This window comes from Cervus canadensis, chromosome 23 (assembly GCF_019320065.1).
Source record: "Cervus canadensis isolate Bull #8, Minnesota chromosome 23, ASM1932006v1, whole genome shotgun sequence".
NCBI classification, from domain to species: domain Eukaryota; kingdom Metazoa; phylum Chordata; class Mammalia; order Artiodactyla; family Cervidae; genus Cervus; species Cervus canadensis.
In genome coordinates, this window is record NC_057408.1 from 16,309,230 (window position 1) to 16,328,890 (window position 19,661).

A 19,661-nucleotide genomic window follows, 5' to 3' on the forward strand; every position below is an offset into this window, starting at 1 on the left:
ACTCTTTTAAATCCTGGCTTAGTTGAAGACAGTTGGATTCTCAAGTCTGTTTCTGCTTCTAAACAGGTGTGCTATCACAAAGATGTGTACCATCTGGAAACTTCCCCTGGACATTTGGGAGGAAAGGAGAGTCACAAGAAGCAAATGACACCTTAGTGTTGTTTTGAACATAATTTTGACCTTGAGAACCTCCTGAGAGGGTTTTAAGGACCTCTTCCATTGCCCCCCAACTTTGCTTTGAGAACTCCTGGGCTGGAAATAATAGACCCTGTAATTCCAGCTTGTGTCAGATAGGTCATAGATAGTCAGAATAGAGGATGAACATTCTCTTTCAAGAAGGAGTAATGAGTCAAATGGTAAAATACAAAAATTTTTTATTCATCATTTAAGTTTAGCAGTAATTCTTAAGCATTGTTTTTTACTTTAAGGTTACTCCATCATCCAAGAAAACCGCTATCAATCTGTCAGATATGTACATTGTCAGTTTTCTATCTAAAATAAAATGTATATAGCTATTTAGAGCAAAGCTTTACATTTTTTATTTAGAATTCAGTAGTCACATGAGAGTTTCTTTAAAATGTTGACTGGATTGAATTGAGTTTATTTTTAAGATACTGTGTCTGTTTTAGGCATTGTACACCTTGCCTAGACTTTAGGCATGGCCAGTTTTTTAAAAAATTGGCATAATGCAATAACTAATCAGATTCGCTTCTCAATAGAAAACGTGTAGAGGTTGGCAAAGAGCCAACCGTGAGAATTTAGAGATGACTTCTTGAATTGCTTTAATTGCTTGGACAACTGAGAAAAGGAAAGAGCCATTAACAAAAATAGAACAGGAGGAAGTGCTGGTCTGGGATAAAGATGGTAAGTTCAGTTTTGGACTGGAGGTGCTGTCGGCAGGTCAGGGGAGAGGGGAGGGGCTGTGACGGGTTAGAGAGAATTGTCCACGGAGCAGGGAAACAGCGCCAAGGAAAGCAGGGTAAAGAGAGAAGGAACTGACGCGGACCAGATCTGCGATACCTGACTCTGCGGTAGGCACACGGAGACGGGAGAGAGAACAGGAGGAAAGGAGAGAAGGTCTGCAGAGAGCTGTGGGCTTGCCAGGTGGCTCAGTGGTGAAGAATCCGCCTGCAACGCAGGCGGCATGGTTTTGATCCTTGAATGGGGAAGATCCCCTGGAGGAGGAAACAGCCCACCGCAGTACTCTTGCCTGGGGAATCCCAGGGACAGAGGAGCCTGGTGGGCTACAGTCCACGGGGTCCCAGAGAGGGGGACACTGAGTGACTCAGCAGCAGGAAGAAGCAGTGAGGAAAGGCTGGATAGAGTGGGGCGAGCGGAGCCCCTCCAGAAGGCTGGGTGGCCCGCAGGATCGGGGGTGGGGCTGAGAGGAGGAGGGCAGCTGGGTCTTCAGCTTGGAACTGCAGAACTGGGCACCGCAGACAGAGTGTGGTTTTGATAGATTGGGAAGTTTATTATTTCAGGTTTGGGTTTTTGACTTGTCTGGGATTATAGAAAAATCGTAAAGAACTTTTCCTTCCTCTCTGTTACTCACACAGGTGTTAATTAAGCTAGCCAAGGTGAAGCTGAAAGTCTAACTCCAGCAAACTCACCTCCTCAGATATTCAACCTTGTTTTAGAGTGTTGCTTGTTTTTAAATAGAATCGTTATCTTTTAGGTGGAGCACCAGCCTTAGAATCTGAAGATGCGCCCCCCCAGCTCTGCTGTTCACGTGCCCTGTGAGGGCTCTTCATTCTGCTCCACTGAATTGGAGTCGGACTAGATTATCTCTAAGGCTGTGCTGTTACACATCTGTGACATGTGTCTTTTCTTTTTTGTTTCTGTGATAGGTTCACCAAGTTGAAGAGTCTTAACCTTTCCAATAACCATCTAGGGGACTTCCCACTAGCGGTCTGCAATATTCCGACGCTGGCTGAGCTCAACGTGTCATGCAACGCCCTCCGAGCCGTCCCAGCAGCCGTCAGAGCGATGCACAAGTAGGTCCTCTAGACCTCACATCAGGGCCCCCGAGGGCCCGCCCCGGACACTGCCCTGGGGCCGTTGCACAGGAGGCTAGTCAGCCTGCTGTGCTGGTCGTGGACGCCTCTGCCCCAAATCAAGAGATCATGCTCTTGTGTAGAGTTCATTTCATAGCTACTTTGAGTATGTTGTAAAAAATTAAAAATATCCTCGTTTAGAACCAGTGATCCCTACAGATGAATGTGTCTAAATGCGGGAGGAGGGGTTGGTTTCTCATTTCCTGAGTTATGTTGAATTCTAAGACTTAGAAGTTAATTTTTTTTTTTACATTAATTGCTTCCAATAATTTGCTTACAGTTTTATTAACTGAAACTACTTAAAATCTTACACATGCTCATTATGGAAGTGAAAGTGTTAGTTGCTCAGTCATGTCCAACTCTTTGCAACCCCTTGGACTGTAGCCCACCAGGCTTCTCTGTCCATGGAATTCTCCAGGCAAGAATACTGGAGTGAGTTGCCATTTCCTCTTCCAGGGAATCTCCAACCCAGGGATTGAACCTGGGTCTCCTGCATTGCAGGCAGGTTCTTTACCAGAAATATAAATACTGTAAAATACTATAGCAAATACAACAATAAATGATTTAGAAGCTCCCCAAATCCTACTATCTAAAAATCTCTATTACTGATACTAGGAAAATATTATGAGATATATTTTTCCATTTATACAGGGAGAAGGATGGATGTATAGGTGAAAAGTGATATCTCAGTATTACAGAATCTTCTCATGTGTTTAAAAGTCAGACTTAGAAGTTAATTTTTTAAAATAACAATGAAAGATGAGTATTTAGGCGGATTCACATTGCAGTCAGCTCGTGGTGTTCCCATTTATGCCTCTCCAGGTTGAGAGAATTGGTCGTAATTTTCGTTTTCAATAAAAGATTAAGATGCTTGTCTCTGATCTTTTCTCTCTGGTGTATTATCGCCTCAGGCCCTGCCCTTAGCATTTTGCAAAGGACAGTGCAATATATTTCCTTTTTCTGGTAAGAGAATCTATACTTGTGGAACTCGCATGTTAATAATAAAGATGTAAAATATATACATTCTCTTTATAACTCTTACGTTTTCTTTAATAGCTTACAGACATTTTTGTTGGATGGAAACTTTCTCCAGACCCTTCCTGCTGAGTTGGAGAACATGCATCAGCTTAGTTATCTTGGTCTTTCTTTCAATGAATTCACTGACTTTCCAGAGGTGCTGGAGAAGCTGACAGCTGTGGATAAGCTTTGTATGTCTGGAAACTGCATGGAGACGCTTCGGCTACAGGCTTTAAGAAAAATGCCTCACATTAAGCATGTGGATCTAAGGTAACCACTTTTAAGTAATATATCCTGTTTGAGTGGTTGGCTTGTGTCTGGGATGTCGGTTGTAGCCCTTCTGGTGGCAGTCTTCTGTCTAGACGAGCAAGCTGGTTAGTTGCAATTAGGACCCACTTTTCTGTTTTCCCCCCGAGGGAACCCTGAAACTTGTTAAAAAAAATTTTTTTTCCCTCATTGATGAGTGACCATCTATCTCGAAGGTTGGTTTTGCAGGCTTGAGGCCAATTTTAATTATTAGGGCCATCAAGTCAGAGAAAACTATGGTGAATGAAAACCATGTGCCTGAGAGCCCGTGGATTTTGCTCCCCCTTCTCCCTCCCTTTCTTTGAGGCAGTTGACGTCGTTGAGCTCCTCTCTTTTCTTTTTTTTTTTTCCCTTCCTTGGCTTCCTTAATATAATATATTCGTTAAATTTGTTACTTACTTTATTTGTTTATGTTAATTTCCTCTCTCTCCATCCAGATGGCTTTTCCCTTACTTCGCTGTTCTTTATAAAAATGTAAACTGCGTCATCTCTTGTTCGACCTGAGTTTGGCCGAAGCCTCCATTCTCACCCCTTTGCAGGAACAGGGAACCTGCATTTTGAGTTCTGATCACACTAAACTCCAAGTGAAAACACCCACACATCCTCGCTTACATCACAGATGTATTTTTGTATATACTTTACATATGGATGGGCTTTGAGTTCCTGCAAAGCAACATACTGGATTTAGGGCTTAATATTAACTTGTCCAATTTGATATTTTTCAATGAAAGTAACTTCCCCATTGGAGCTAAAGCTCCAGTAACTGGCCACCTGATATGAAGAGCTGATTCATTGGGAAAGACCCTGACGCTGGAAAAGGTTGAGGGCAGGAGGAGAAGGGGATGACAGAGGATGAGATGGTCAGATGGCATCACCGACTCAATGGACAGGAATTTGAGCAAACTCCGGGAGATGGTAAATGACAGGAAAGCCTGGTGCACTGCAGTCCATGGGGTCACAGAGAGTTGGACACAACTTAGTGACTGAACAACAGCAAACTTCCCCATTAGCCAGGGAGTGGTGACCACGTTAAATCTTAGGTGAGATGGTTAATACTTCTGTGCAGCTGTATTCTCATCTCTAGATTACAGTTAATAGCAACGTAATTCATAGCGTTTGGGAAGGAAGAGAGTAAATGCCTCACTCTCTCAGCAAATGTTCCATGCTGTTCTCATTACCTGGTGAGAACTCTTCTGCTCATGAACCCTCTCTGCTGTCATTCTCGGCATCTTTTCCCCTCTTTGGATTTTCTTTCCTTGTTTTTCTGCCCACTTTCCTCCCAGGTGATGACACCAGACCCTCCCTCACGCCTGTCCGAGTTCATCAGTACAAAGTAGCAGCCTCGCCTTTTGCTCCACTTTCATCTCCATCCTTCCGGTTTGACCCAGGGAACCCATGCATTCCAGTCCCACAAAGACGTGGTTTGCTTTACCTTTCCTCAGACTGAAAGAATAAAGGCTGTCACACTCGGGAACATGTTAGCAATTTGCAGGCGTACAGTTCTTACTTCAGGGAGACCAAATGGTAACAATTTTTCTGACTTTGAGAACTTTGTGAAGGGTGACAGGAGAGGGAGCTGAACACATTGTCGTGTTAACTTTCTTTCTGAATTTGTTAACCGTATTTGCCTCTGAGTGGTGGCTCAGTGCAGGCGAGGCAGGAGATGTGGGCTCCACCCCTGGGTTGGAAAGATCCCCTGGAGGAAGAAATGGCAGCCCACTCCAGTATTCTTCCCTAGGAAGTGCCGTGGACAGGGGAGCCTGGCGGGCTGCCGTCCGCGGGGTCACAGAGAGTCCGACGTGACCGCTGTGACCGAGCACCCACAGCACACACAGCTGGGTTTAGAAAACCTTCTTACTCAGAAGTTTGCGCTCTTTTTAAATTCAGTCACCCAGAGATGAAACAGTGGTCATACTGATCTCTGGTAACAAGCATCAGAGAGGATTTATAAGTTACCTCATGTTAGATAAGAAGACATCATTTTCCTTGATATGAATTAGCTTCCAAACAAGATCAGTCTAATATGTTTGGAAGCAACTGTTCTTATTAAGAGCTTTGTAAATTCTTCAGATTTCTAGTTCAAATTGGGTATTTTTAGATGAGATCAGTTACAGGATATTTAGAAACCAGAATAGACTTTTATACACTGTAAATGCTGAATGATCATGAGTAACTGCTTCCTTCCAGACTACTGAGTTGAGAAGGTCTGGTCAGATTTGCTTGTAATTCTGCCTTAACATTTTATATTGAAGCTAGTGGGATGATTTAAGAGGAGTCTTACTTAGTTTCTGTGAACCAAGGGCTAATTTTATTGATTGAATTTCTGGTCCTTCAGATGGAAATAGTACGTCAAATTAAAAGTAATCATTTTTCTTTTAGTCTTACTCTTTTTCTCACATTGATGTATTTAAGATTGATACTGTTTTTTCTATGGTGTGGTTAATATGTTCGCCTCTTCTCCAAACTCTGGATGTTACATTTCTCTCCTTGATCACTCCTCTCTCTGTTCTCTGCCTGTGCTCACGGGACCCCATCGTTACCTCTTGTCTCCGTGGTAAACACTCTTTGTCTTGCTCCAACCCGTGTTTCTCGTCTTAGGATCAATTCCACTTCAGCTGCCAGCAGCGTGATTTCACCTTGCTTTCTTCTTTGGACACACTGAACCAAACCGCGTGGGAAGCAGCTCAGTTTCTTTTTTGTGTTTTTAAATTGGAGCGTAATTGCTTCACAGTGCTGTATTAGTTTCTGCTGCGTATCAGCTGTGTGTCCACGTGTGTTCCTTCCCACCGCCCCTGCCCCCACCGCACCCGCTGGGCCGTCACAGAGCGCTGCGCGGAGCCCCCGGGCCACAGCGGTTTCCCAGCCGCGCGTTTTACACGTGGCGGTGCTCGTACCAGTGCTGCTCCCAGTTTACCCCACCTTCTCCTTCCCGTCTCTGTGTCCACAAGTCTGCTTATACATCTCTGTCTCTGTTCCTGCCCTGCAGATAGGTTCCTTAGTGCCGTTTCTCTGGATTCCATATGCCTGTGCTAATATACAATATTTGTTTTTCTGACTTCATTCTGTATGACTAATTCTAGGTTCATCCACATCACTATAAATGACTACTTTCTTTCTTTATTCAGCGAGTTCTTTCCCATGGATTCCTATTTTTGCTGATAGCAGCACCACTTTATTGGTTCAATTCATTCACTCAGTCTGTCTGACTCTTTGTGACCCCACGGACTGCAGCGCACCAGGCTTCCCTGCCCATCACCAACTCCCAGAGCCTGCTCAAACTCATGTCCATCGAGTCGGTGATGCCATCCAACCATCTCATCCTCTGTCATCCCCTTCTCCTTCTGCCTCAATCTTTCCCAGCATCAGGGTCTTTTCTAATGAGTCAGTTCTTCACATCAGGTGGCCAAAGTATTAGAGTTTCAGCTTCAGCATCCGTCCTTCCAGTGGATATTCAGGATTGATTTCCTTTAGGATGGACTGGTATGATCTTGCAGTCTAAGATACTCTCAAGAGTCTTCTCCAACACCACAGTTCAAAATTATCAATTCTTTGGTGCTCAGCTTTCCTTACGGTTCATTGCTCACATCCATACACGACCACTGGAAAAACCATAGCTTTGACTAGACAGACCTTTGTTGGCAAAGTAGTATCTGCTTTTTAATAGGCTGTCTAGGTTTGTCATAGTTTTTCTTCCAAGGAGCAAATGTCTTTTAATTTCGTGGCTGTGGTCACCATCTGCAGTGATTTTAGAGCCCGAGAAAGTAAAGTCTCTCACTGTTTCCATTGTTTCCCCATCTATTTGCCTTGAGGTAGTGGGACTGGATGCCATGATCTTCGTTTTTTGAATGTTGAGTTCTAAGCCAGCTTGTTCACTCTTCTCTTTGACTTTCACTGATTTGTCAACAAAGGTCCGTCTAGTTAAAGCTATGGTTCTTCCAATGGTCATGTATGGATGTGAGAGTTGGACTGTGAAGAAAGCTGAGTGCCGAAGAATTGATGCTTTTGAGCTGTGGTGTTGGAGAAGACTCTTGAGAGTCCCTTGGACTGCAAGGAGATCCAACCAGTCCATCCTAAAGGAGATCAGTCCTGGGTGTTCATTGGAAGGACTGATGCTGAAGCTGAAACTCCAATACTTTGGCCACCTCATGGGAAGAGCTGACTCATTGGAAAAGACCCTGATGTTGAGAAAGATTGAGGGCAGGAGGAGAAGGGGGTGACAGAGGAAGAGATGGTTAGGTGGCATCACCGACTCAGTTAACCTGAGTTTGGCTAAACTCTGGGAGTTGGTGATAGACAGAGGGAGTCCTGGCGTGCTGCAGTCCACAGGGTTGCAAAGAGTCGGACACAACTGAGCAACTGAACTGAACTTTCACTTTCATCAAGAGGCTCTTTAGTTGGTCTTTGCTTTCTGCCATAAGGATGGTTTCATGTACATACCTGAAGTTACTGATATTTCTCCCAGCAATCTTGATTCCAGCTTTCGCTTCATCCAGTCTGGTATTTCACATGATGTACTCTGCACATAAGTTAAATAAGCAGGGTGACAATATACAGCCTTGACATACTCCTTTCCCAAATTGGAACCAGTCTGTTGTCCCATGTCAGTTCTAACTGTTGCTTCCTGACCTGCATACAGGTTTCTCGAGAGGCAGGTCAGGTGGTCTGCTATTCCCATCTCTTGAATTTTCCAGTTTGTTGTGATCCACAGAGTCAAAGTCTTTAGCATAGTCAATGAAGCAGAAGTAGATGTTTTTCTGGAATTCGCTTGCTTTTTCTATAGTCCAGCAGATGTTAGCAATTTGATCTTTGGTTCCTCTGCCTTTTCTAAATCCAGCTTGAACATCTGGGAGTTCTCCACTCACATACTGCTGAAGCGTGGCTTGGCGAGTTTTGAGCGTTCCTTTGCGAGTGTCTGAGACGAGTGCAGTTGTGCGGTAGTTTGAGCCTTCTTTCGCATTGCCTGTCTTTGGGATTGGAATGAAAACTGACCTTTTCCGGTCCTGTGGCCCCTGCGAGTTTTCCAGCTTCACTGGTTGCCAGACACAGAATTTGTGCCTCTTTTCTGGCGTGCCACCCAGACGCTGTCAGGTCGTCTTGGGCACCGGTCTCACTCTCTGGCCTTACTTTTCTTCTCGCTGCTGCCCTTGCCTCCTCTCTGCGCTGTCTGCTGCCACTGTACAGCCTCTCAAGCACAGCCGCACTCAGAACCTTCAGTTCTCTGATTCAAGATACTGAAGCTCTCGTCTCTAGTTTCAAGCCTCTAGCCTGTGAATCCCTTGAGGATGAGGTTCTAAGTATGGTTCTGTCCAGACTGTGGTCCTCCAGCGTGTGCTAGCAAACCAACTATTTGCAACTTTTTTTTAACAAAGAGATATGTATAGTGATTGAGACTTAATATCCTAGAAACATCGGGCACTGCCGCAGTGTTCCCATAGACCCGTGTAAGCAGACGCATCTCGTTGTAAAGGGAACAGATGAGGTTAGGTGTTGGCGAGCTCCAAGTGGTGAGCCGCCTGTGCAGGGAGCTGTGTCCTCGTGCGTGCACGTCCGTCTGTGAGGGGTAGACATCGGTAGGTCCTTCCTCCTAGATAACTTGAGAAGCACTGCTCTCCTTTATGTACCCTTAGTCTCTGCAGTGAACACGGGTGAGTCGCTCAGCCGTGTCCAACTCTTTGCCACCCCGTGGACTGTAGCCCACCAGGCTCCTCTGTCCATGGAATTCTCCAGGCAGGAATACTGGAGAAGGTTGCCATGTCCTTCTCCAGGGCATCTTCCAGACCCAGGAATCGAACCTGGGTCTCCTGCATTGCAGGCAGATTCTTTAGCATCTAAGCCACCAGGGAAGCATGTGTCCTTGAACCCCCAGTTTTAGCGTGCAGTAGGCCCAGTGCTTGATAAATGTTAATGGATTCACCCACCTCTGTGTCCCTGTCCTCACTCCTCTCACGTACTGTGCGCTCCTGAGGGGCCCCTGCACCCATGTGTGAAGCTCAGCCTCAAAGTCCAAAGGCCATTCAGCTCTTCCTCATGGACTCCTTTCTCCTCCCATTTATGTCCAGTGAATTCTGCCTGCTCTTGGGGTTCAGATGAGATGCTTCCTCTCCCATAGCATCTTTTTTTGACCATTCTGTATGTCTTATACATCATTTATGACATTGATCAGGCTTCCCTGGTAGCTCCATCGGTAAAGAATCTGCTTGCCAATGCAGGAGACATGGGTTTGATCCCTGGTTGGGAAAGATCCCCTGGAGAAGGAAATGACAACCCACTCCAGTATTCCTGCCTGGGAAATCCCATGGACAGAAGAGCCTGGTGGGCTACAGTCCATGGGGTCTCAAAAGAGTTGGACATGACTTACCAACTAAACCACCACCATGACACTGATCACTGACTTGTATCCTTTGGTTTCATATTTTAAAGCATATGTGGCTTGAATTACTAAATCTGTTGGCATGCCCCTTATTTTATTCATCTCTTACGCAAAGCCTAGGGTTGTCCTTGTCTCGTCTCCGTGACCTCCTCTCGTTTGCAGAGCGCTGGCACGTGCGTCCCCCTCATTTCTCAGCAGCCGTGTAGGACAAGGAAGGTGTCAGCCCCAGTTTCCAGGTTAGAATGAGACTTCCTGGAGGCTTAGGTGATGGCTCAAGGACATATACGTAAAGTGTTGAGCAGCAGACTGGAACTAGAACATTTTCACACTGCCGACCTACACACAATAAATGCTCAATGAGTATTGATGAAATAAATAAAATGCCTCTGTTAACTGAGGAGATTATTGGAAAGAAATTTTCACAAACATTTTGCCTCTTTAAAAGTTCATCTGAAGTAATCGTATTATTATGTGAGACTGAAACCTTTTGATATTTGCATCCTGATAAGACTTGACAATTTAAAGTGAATAGTGGCAATAACCTCCCTGTCATTATAAATTTTCTTTTGTCTCATTAAATCAGCCCTGTAATTATGTCCATGTTATTACAGTGCAGGGTTGGGGTGGACTGAGATGATGGTGCCACATGAAGGTGATTTAAAGTGTAGATTCGGGAGAACACGGGAGTTTTCAGTTCCTATAGGCTCTTATATCCAAAAGGAGATGAGGGTTTTGATGCAGAGCACTGACTTATTGGAAAAGACCCTGATGCTGGGAAAGATTGAAGGCAGGTGGAGAAGGGGATGACAGAGGATGAGATGGTTGGATGGCATCACTGACTCAGTGGACATGAGTTTAAGTAAACTCCAGGAGTTGGTGATGGACAGGGAAGCCTGGCGTGTTGCAGTCCATGGGGTCTCAAAGAGTCAGACATGACTGAGTGACTGAACTAAAGTGATTATGTGTACATGTTCTAGTAATCTAGTGAGCATTTCGAGATAGGCAGATCGCTGAGTTGAGGCCAGTTTTTCACTCTTACAACCCTGGAACAGAAAAGAGAAGGAGCAAAAAAAATAACTTTAAACCTCAGGGACATGTGAAGAAGCCACATGCTGTTCTTGCAGTTTGACAGATCCTGGCTCTTGGGTGTCTTGTCCCTCATCCTTGTGTTCCAATGGCTTTATGATACTGCTATTAGAAATTTAGTTCAGTTCTCTCATTTTATTTTTTTAGATTTATTTTTTAAATTTTAAAAATTTAGCTACTCTCATTTTATTTTTTCCAAGGGCTGGAAACCACTGCGGAGCACACTTGGCTTTTTTCCACGTCCCCCCCTCACGTGAACGCTCCTGTAACCAAGCGCGCGGTCTCGGCACTCTGTCGGCTCTGTGACGGGACGTGGGAGGCTCTGCTGTTTGTTTGTTTGTACCGGGACTGGGTGCAGCCTAGCAGACTAGGACTGGGGAGTTCCATGTTTCTCTCCACACTCGATGTGCTTCTGTGTTGATTCCTAGTCCCCTTCCTGCTTGCTTGTCTCCCTGGCACCTCATCCATGGCAGCGCTGGCCCACGAGCCGACCAGTGTTCATGACCGAGGCTCTGCCAGGTTTTCCCTGCACCCTGAACTCATCGGGCCCCATCACGATCCTTTTTCTGTGGGTTCGCAGTGAATCCTACATGCCAAATAGCAGTATTTCCTGTGCTTTGCTTTTTCAAGCAGTATTTTAAAGATGGAGGTAGTTTTGGTAATTAATCCTTTGTCTGGAACCAGCTATGAAAATTCTCAGGTAGGCTTCCACGCCTGTTTCTGGTGCATAGGTGGTCCCCGTTCATCATTTTTTCTTCCCAAGCTCGCCTGTTAGTTTTGTCCTTTATGGCTCCTCATCCACCTGCTCGCTTGCCCTTGCTCCTTTCTTAAATATTCAGTGTAGCTGCATGTGCTTAGCTGGGTTTTCTGGGTTCTGTTTCTTGTATTCTTTCAACCAGATTCTTGGAAATAAGTGTTTAAATGATTTTCCCCCCCCTTGAAATGAATTAAGGTAAAAATCAATATGCATGCTTCTCTTCCAGTCTGTTAATGGTCTAAATTGCATTTCAGAATATAGTTTCAAAGTTAAGACCTCATGGAATTGTAGCTAGAAATAGCCAGGGAACCTAGCTAGTGAAGGAAGACCAGATACTGAGAGTCAGGAAGTCCTGGGGAGCTGGGATAGAGTGATACTCGAGTCCTTGTTGGGCACATGTTAGGCGGTGGCTTGTATTGACAGCATTGCCTTTGATTATAGTCTCTGTTTATGTCCTTTTCCTCAAGACTGAACCTAATTAGGAAGCTAATCGCGGATGAAGTGGACTTTCTCCCTCATGTCACTCAGCTCGATCTGCGAGACAACAAACTTGGGGGTCTGGATGCTATGGTTTTCAACAACCTTGAAGTTTTACACTGTGAAAGGAATCAGCTGGTGACGTTAAGCATCTGTGGCTGCGTCCTCAAAGCACTCTATGCCTCTTCCAACGGTAGGTGACAAGACCACATCGGGGTTCCTCACGTGGCCCCGAGAATCCACTCAGTGCTGTCAGCTCCCTCCTGGCTGTGACTTTTCTTCCCTCTTTAGTAAAATAGCGGTCAGTTTTTGCTAAGATAAAAGTCATGACAGAAGAATGCTGTTTGGTATTTAAAGCAATCAAAGAGGAAGGACTTATTATAGTTCCTGACTTGTTTTTCTCGTATTGTGACATTTACATAAGTTATTCCCACTGGTGATTGGCTCTTCAGCTTGAAGAACAGACGGGGGTGGGGGACGGTGGGAAGTGAACTGTTTACTGGGCCAGCTTGTGAAGATAGTGAATCTGCAGAGTGAAAGTGGAAGGTACGTCTATTATGGATTCCATACAAGGTCTCAGATTTCCTGCTCCACCAACAGAGGACCTCAGTGCAAGAGAAACCTCATTATATACCACAGGGCCATCACAAAGCAAGAGCCTTATTCATCTAATAAGATTGCCTCCTTAGACTTTGGAGATCTTGGCAGCTCTGAAAAAGAAAAGGTCATATGGGCACATGTTTGGTGAATGAATGGAGGTTTCTGCCCCTTCCTGTCAGACAGCTGAGTGGAAATGAGTGCTCACCGATGCACTGAACACGTCTGTCAGGCACTTGTGTTCTGTGTCATGTAGCGCAGGAGTGCTAAAGGATGGGATTCTTTCTTTCCTTTTCCTTTTTCTTTTTTTGGTTTTAATGAATTTACTGTCATCTCAATGGAGAAATAAACCTCAGATAACTGCAGGTCACCAAAGTGTTATAGGATTTGGCTAGTTGGGAGACATGAAATAGGTGTTGAAGTGGAAAGAATATGAATGTGGTTCATTTGGTAGATGAGCAAAAGGGAATTCTGCTCTCATAGGTACCTGCTGGGAAGTGGTAACATGTACTTATGGAACGCATGGCTTGGAGTCAGATGGTACAGTAAGCTGTAGAGATCCAGTGGAAATTTTTAGTGGAAGAGGCAAGTGATGAAAATGAAGCTGTAAGACTATTAACGTGAAAGCAGGGTCCAGAGTGCCCGTATGGGAGAAGAGTGGGATAATCCGCCTTTCCACTAATCCAGGTTATTGCAGTGGTTTCATGTGAGTTAGTAGGAATTTGCAGTCGGGACTACAGATGTCGATGTAGGACATCTGCTCAGAGGTGGTATCTGAAACCGTGGAGGTGAGGTAACTAGAGCAGAGAAGAGACCCGGTACCAGAAGTAGACTTCCCAAACCATCACAGTTAGCTGGGGCCAGATGAGGAAGCGGAGAGGAGCTGAGCCTCTGAAACACTTGGTAAGTGTTTAGAGAAAGCAGAAGGGCATCTCGAGACTACTGCATCTGAGAAGCAGAGCCCTTGGTGTCACTTTGCACACAGTTTTGAGGAAGGCTTCTAGCTTTGAGTAGAGGAAGTCCTTTCTGATCCTCAGGAGTGCTATTCCAGTGAATGACACAGAGTGAAAAAGGCTCAAGCCAGGACACATTTGATTATATGCCAGGAACCCTGAGTGTTTAAAAACAGTGATATTCGTAATCGTCCAGTTAAAATTTAGGCTGCATAACAAGAGGAGTGCCGCAGCAAGTGGATGGGAAGAGGCAGGAAAGCAGAGTGAGTGATTTATTTCAGTCTTTGACTAAGACCTTGTGACCAAATTAGAAGATCTCTGTACTTCCCTGTAGTTTAGAGTTAAACAAATGGATATGTTGTGCTTCCCAACCTAAACAAACAATGGAGAATAGAAGACAGGAACGATTCTACACACAAAAAGAGTCTCTGTATCACTTGAATGGTGATGTGTTTGGTTGTGTTTTTTTCCTGCTTCCTAGAACTTGTCCAGCTTGACGTTTGCCCAGTTCCGAATTATCTGTCCTACATGGATGTCTCAAGGTAAGAAGCCAGTTCCTGGAGCGCTCTAGGGTCTGCGTGAAAATTATCTGGTGATTCTGTCTAAACCTGAGCATGAGAACTTTTAATATAAAATAGGTAACGAATGAGAACCTCCTGTACACCACAGGGAACTCTACCCAGCGCTCTGTGGTGACCTTCATGGGAAGGAAACCCAAGAAAGAGGGGATACGTGTGCACAAACAGGTGATCACTTTGCCGCACAACAGAAATGACCTGTAAAGCCAGCAGCACTGCCGAATGCCCACAGCTGGGAGAGGCGCTCGGTCCCGTCCGGCTCCTGGCGACCCCGTGGGCTGCAGCCCACCAGGCGGCTCTGTCTGGGGGATTCTCGAGGCAAGAACACTGGAGCGGGTGGCCATTTCCTTCTCCATGGATCTTCCCGCCCCAGGGGTTGAACCTGTGTCTCCTGCTTTGGCAGGTTCTTTACCACTGCGCTCCCGGGGAAGCCCCACGTCTCCTGCCTGGAGCCCTGAAGTGGCGGCGCCTGGCACGGCCAGAGTGGGGTTTCCGTACAGCCCGCTCACTCCTCTAAGCTCACTTGTGCACAAGCTCACCTGCTCACCTTGTATACAGATTCACTGCTGCCGTGTATCATATTTACTTTGATTTCCACAAATACTGTAGTTAACTTTTCCCTGAAGGCCCAAAGCATGTATTGGAGCAAATTAGACTTTCATAATCTCCACACACTAAATTGAAACTCACTTTTAACGTAATTTCAAAAGTAATAATCCAAACTTTTCTGAACGACCACAGTACATAGGAGTATATGGCCTCTCAATGTGACAGGCAGCTCATTTCAGTGCATAAATTTGGTACAGCTGCTGTGTAATTTGTCAGGTGCAGAATTTGCCTTTAGTCGTAAAAGTATACCAACCTAGATATTTTAATAATATTTTCAATCATGTTATGTAAGAATGTGTCAGAATTTAGCTGATGTGAGAATGATTACAGTACAGCTTTGAATTTATAAAATTCTTTATGAGTGGTGTTTCATACACTTCCTACTAAATTCACGTCAATTTTGTGTTTAATGAACTTTAAGTCAGACACTACCCAAGTTCTTTTTATTGTATCAGCCTTGAATATTGTTATCTTCAGTACTGAAATAAGAGTACAGGAGTGGGGTTTGCATACATGGGTGCATATAAATATCTTGAATAGATTTATTCTAGAGAATTGGCCACAGAGTGAATGTTTTTCTTTTGTTTAAAGGATGTAATTGCTAATTGGTTCCTATTGAAGCCCCCCCACCCCACCCCGTGAGACTGAATTAGAAACTTGTGCTGTGCTAGTCGCTGAATTCTGTGCTTAAATGCTGTTCATCTTTTTCTTAAGAAAAATTCTCATGTCCAGAGCCTGCACTGTGACACGCTCTGCCTTGTCCACCTCCCAAACTGTAGGACTTTTTCTCTTAGAAAACCCTCTGCATCTGATCCTTCACATGTCTCTGGGTGTTTCACCCTCCTCTCTGTCAGTATTTACGTTTCCAAAGGAACTGAGCTGTTGCTTATTATGGTGCTTATGAGGTTCTTAGATTTCCTCAGGGTCAAAGTTCAGGATATTTTATGATTTAGAGGAGTTGTGTTATTTTAGTGTTTGCTTATGCTGAAGGGTACTTTCATTTGCCTACCTTAATGAGATGTTTTAGGGGTTGATATGTGTGTGTGTGTGAGAGAGAGCGTGCGCTTAGTCACTCAGTCATGTCTGACTCTGTGTGTGAGAGTGTGCACGCTTAGTCACTCAGTCATGTCTGACTCTGTGTGTGTGTGAGAGAGCATGCACTTAGTCACTCATGTCTGACTCTGTGTGTGAGTGTGTGAGAGTGTGCACTTAGTCACTCAGTCATGTCTGACTCTGTGTGTGTGAGAGTGTGCACTTGGTCACTCAGTCATGTCTGACTCTGTGTGTGTGAGAGAGCATGCACTTAGTCACTCAGTCATGTCTGACTCTGTGTGTGTGAGAGAGCATGCACTTAGTCACTCATGTCTGACTCTGTGTGTGTGTGTGAGAGTGTGCAGTTAGTCACTCAGTCATGTCTGACTCCGTGTGTGTGTGAGCAGTTAGTCACTCAGTCATGTCCGACTCTGTGAGTGAGTGTGCAGTTAGTCACTCAGTCATGTCTGACTCTGTGTGTGTGAGAGTGTGCAGTTAGTCATTCAGTCATGTCTGACTCTGTGTGTGTGAGCAGTTAGTCACTCAGTCATGTCCAACTCTGTGTGTGAGTGAGTGAGCAGTTAGTCACTCAGTCATGTCTGACTCTGTGTGTGTGTGAGTCACTCAGTCATGTCTGACTCTGTGTGTGTGTGTGAGAGTGTGCACTTAGTCACTCAGTCATTGTCTGACTCTGAGTGTGTGTTAGAGGGTTTAGTCACTCAGTCAGTCTGCTCTGTGTGTGTGTGTGAGAGTGTGCACTTAGTCACAGTCATGTCTGACTCTGTGTGTGTGTGAGCAGTTAGTCACTCAGTCATGTCTGACTCTGTGTGTGTGTGAGAGTGTGCACTTAGTCACTCAGTCATGTCTGACTCTGTGTGTGTGTGTGAGAGTGTGCACTTAGTCACTCAGTCATGTCTGACTCTGTGTGTGTGTGAGCAGTTAGTCACTCAGTCATGTCCGACTCTGTGTGTGAGTGTGCACTTAGTCACTCAGTCATGTCTGACTCTGTGTGTGTGAGTGTGCACTTAGTCACTCAGTCATGTCTGACTCTGTGTGTGTGTGAGAGTGTGCGCTTAGTCACTCAGTCATGTCTGACTCTGTGTGTGTGTGAGCAGTTAGTCACTCAGTCATGTCTGACTCTGTGTGTGTGTGAGAGTGTGCGCTTAGTCACTCAGTCATGTCTGACTCTGTGTGTGTGTGTGAGAGTGTGCAGTTAGTCACTCAGTCATGTCTGACTCTGTGTGTGTGTGAGAGTGTGCACTTAGTCACTCAGTCATGTCTGACTCTGTGTGTGTGTGAGCAGTTAGTCACTCAGTCACGTCTAACTCTGTGTGTGTGTGGTCACTCAGTCATGTCCGACTCTTTGCAACCCAATGGACTGTAGCCTGCCAGGCTCCTCTGTCCATGGGATTCTCCAGGCAAGAATACTGGAGTGGGTTTCCATGCCCTCCTTGACTACTATACAATAAAATAATTAAGTGTCCAGTCGGTAGACCTTCAAAGCCTGAGCAATGTGTACGTATACAAACACTAAATGGAAAATAATGCCTTCTTTTCTATATTTTAATTGAGAAGTTGATAAAATAGCAAAAAATTTTATTCTCTATAATCCTTGTTCCAAGCCTCATACTTTTCACAGACTTGTTCATCTGTTTTTAAGGAATTGTAACCATAACATACATACTGTTTTAGATTTTTTTGAGCCTAGTCATTTCACATATTTTAAAAACAAGATAAAAAGCTAACCATCCATGACTAAGGAGACAAATACGGTAACAGATTTATCAAAAAAGTGGTCAATTCATCTAACAATTATAGTTACCATTAGTTTAGTTTACTTGTTTTCAGTAATTATAATTACTGTCAAATGCATAAGTAAATATTTTCAAATCATTGATTCTGAGTCTTCGGGTCAGTGTATATTTTCATTGCCAGCATTTCTTTCCTCTTGTCTATGGCAGTGGTCTCAGGGTACCTTCTGGAGTTGGGGAAATTTTTCATATTAATGGTAAAAATGCAGATTGGAAAACAAATCTATTTAATGCCATTTGACTCTTTACCATAACTGGAAGTGTGTAAATATGTGTTTATTGGTTTTCCAGTGGAAGACATCTTCTCCCTAAACTTACATGGGTTTATAGACATTTTGGGATAGTAATAACTCTGGAAACCAAACTATTTTTTAGACTTTAGAGATAATATAACTGATGTTACTGTGTTCTTTCCTACTTTTTCTTTATTTCTTATTCTTTATCACATCCTGCTTTAGGTTAAAGTGACTACACATATCTTTTTGATTTATATTCACTGTAATTGAGTATTTCCTCTGAAGTTTTATTTGTTGTATGTAATTATTTTGACTTTTGAACCATGTTTTAAGCCAAATTCCAATCAAAGAAGAAATTGTATATTCTTGCATTTAGGAACTGTTTAGAAAACGTGCCTGAGTGGGTCTGTGAAAGCCGAAAGCTTGAAGTTTTGGATGTTGGCCATAATCAAATATGTGAACTTCCTGCGCGGTGAGTATTAAGCACAGATTAAGTTAGAGAATCTCAAATAAGGTGAACAATGGAAAAAATTGCTTGTTCAGTGTTTAATTTGTTGTTATGAACCCCTGAGTTTGCTTTCAAACCTTATTTACTATCTCTTATCTCTCGTGGCATCGTTAAGTCGTAATATTTCGTCATGTATTGACAAGTAGAGAGAAACTTTGACTGCTAGCCAGGCTTGGCGAAGCCTTGTGGAGGCTGATGCTTGGTGGAACTTTTTTTCAAATAAGCCAAAAGAAATGTCCAGAAACTCAGCAAATGATGTGGCTGGGTCACCTCTGTGATCCTAATTCTTTCAGAATCTTTACTTTCTGTCTCTTGTCTTAACATGTCTGTCTTCTTGTAGAAGAAATGTGAGAAGAATTTAATTTAAACACTAAATTTCCATTTTTAGTTCCTGGGAAGCTCAGTGACTTTGGCTTTGCTTCTCAGGAACATATGACACCTGTGAGCCGAGTCTTACTCAGCGAGCATCTAGGTGGGCCAGTGCGGAGCCCACCAGCATCAGAAGGACTTCGGGCAGCAGTGTGTGTGTGGGACGTGGAGAGAGAGAGACCCTTTTAGAAGATAGCAAAAATAGTAAAAGGTGACTACTAACAAGGGAAAGTAATTTGTTAAAAAAAAATCTTGTCCTGTTACCTTTCCGTCTGTTTTTCTCTTCCCTACTCTGACCTCCCCGATTTAACACATGTAGCCTGTTGGAGTTTAAAGCCGCTGTGTCACTGCAGGCTGCAACAAACATATAAATAAACCAACAATTACATAAATACAGGATAACTGATTTCTTATCCAGTTTGCCCGAGTGAATTAATCTTTGATTTGCTCTGCCAGACCACCTGACCTGCCTCTTGAGAAACCTGTATGCAGGTCAGGAAGCAACAGTTAGAACTGGACATGGAACAACAGACTGGTTCCAAATAGGAAAAGGAGTACGTCAAGGTGTTTATTGTCACCCTGCTTATTTAACTTGTATGCAGAGTACATCATGAGAAACGCTGGGCTGGAAGAAGCACAAGCTGGCATCAAGATGGCCGGGAGAAATATCAATAACCTCAGATATGCAGATGACACCACCCTTCTGGCAGAGAGTGAAGAGAAACTAAAAAGCCTCTTGATGAAAGTGAAAGAGGAGAGTGAAAAAGTCGGCTTAAAGCTTAACATTCAGAAAACTAAGATCATGGCATCTGGTCCCATCACCTCATGGGAAATAGATGGGGAGACAGTGGAAACAGTGTCAGACTTTATTTTTTGGGGCTCCAAAATCACTCAGATGGTG

General features: G+C 44.1%; 1 protein-coding gene across 2 annotated transcripts in view; it reads left to right on the forward strand.

Moving 5' to 3' along the window:
* The window catches only part of PHLPP1 (PH domain and leucine rich repeat protein phosphatase 1), a 213,584-nt gene that overhangs the window by 151,603 nt on the left and 42,320 nt on the right, over positions 1-19,661 (forward strand). For both annotated transcript variants that reach the window (XM_043444427.1, XM_043444426.1), the window contains exons 5-9: positions 1,848-1,994; positions 3,111-3,341; positions 12,058-12,260; positions 14,099-14,159; positions 18,260-18,355. In XM_043444427.1, coding sequence (XP_043300362.1) covers positions 1,848-1,994; positions 3,111-3,341; positions 12,058-12,260; positions 14,099-14,159; positions 18,260-18,355 — 738 coding nt within the window. The remainder of the gene's footprint in view (positions 1-1,847; positions 1,995-3,110; positions 3,342-12,057; positions 12,261-14,098; positions 14,160-18,259; positions 18,356-19,661) is intronic.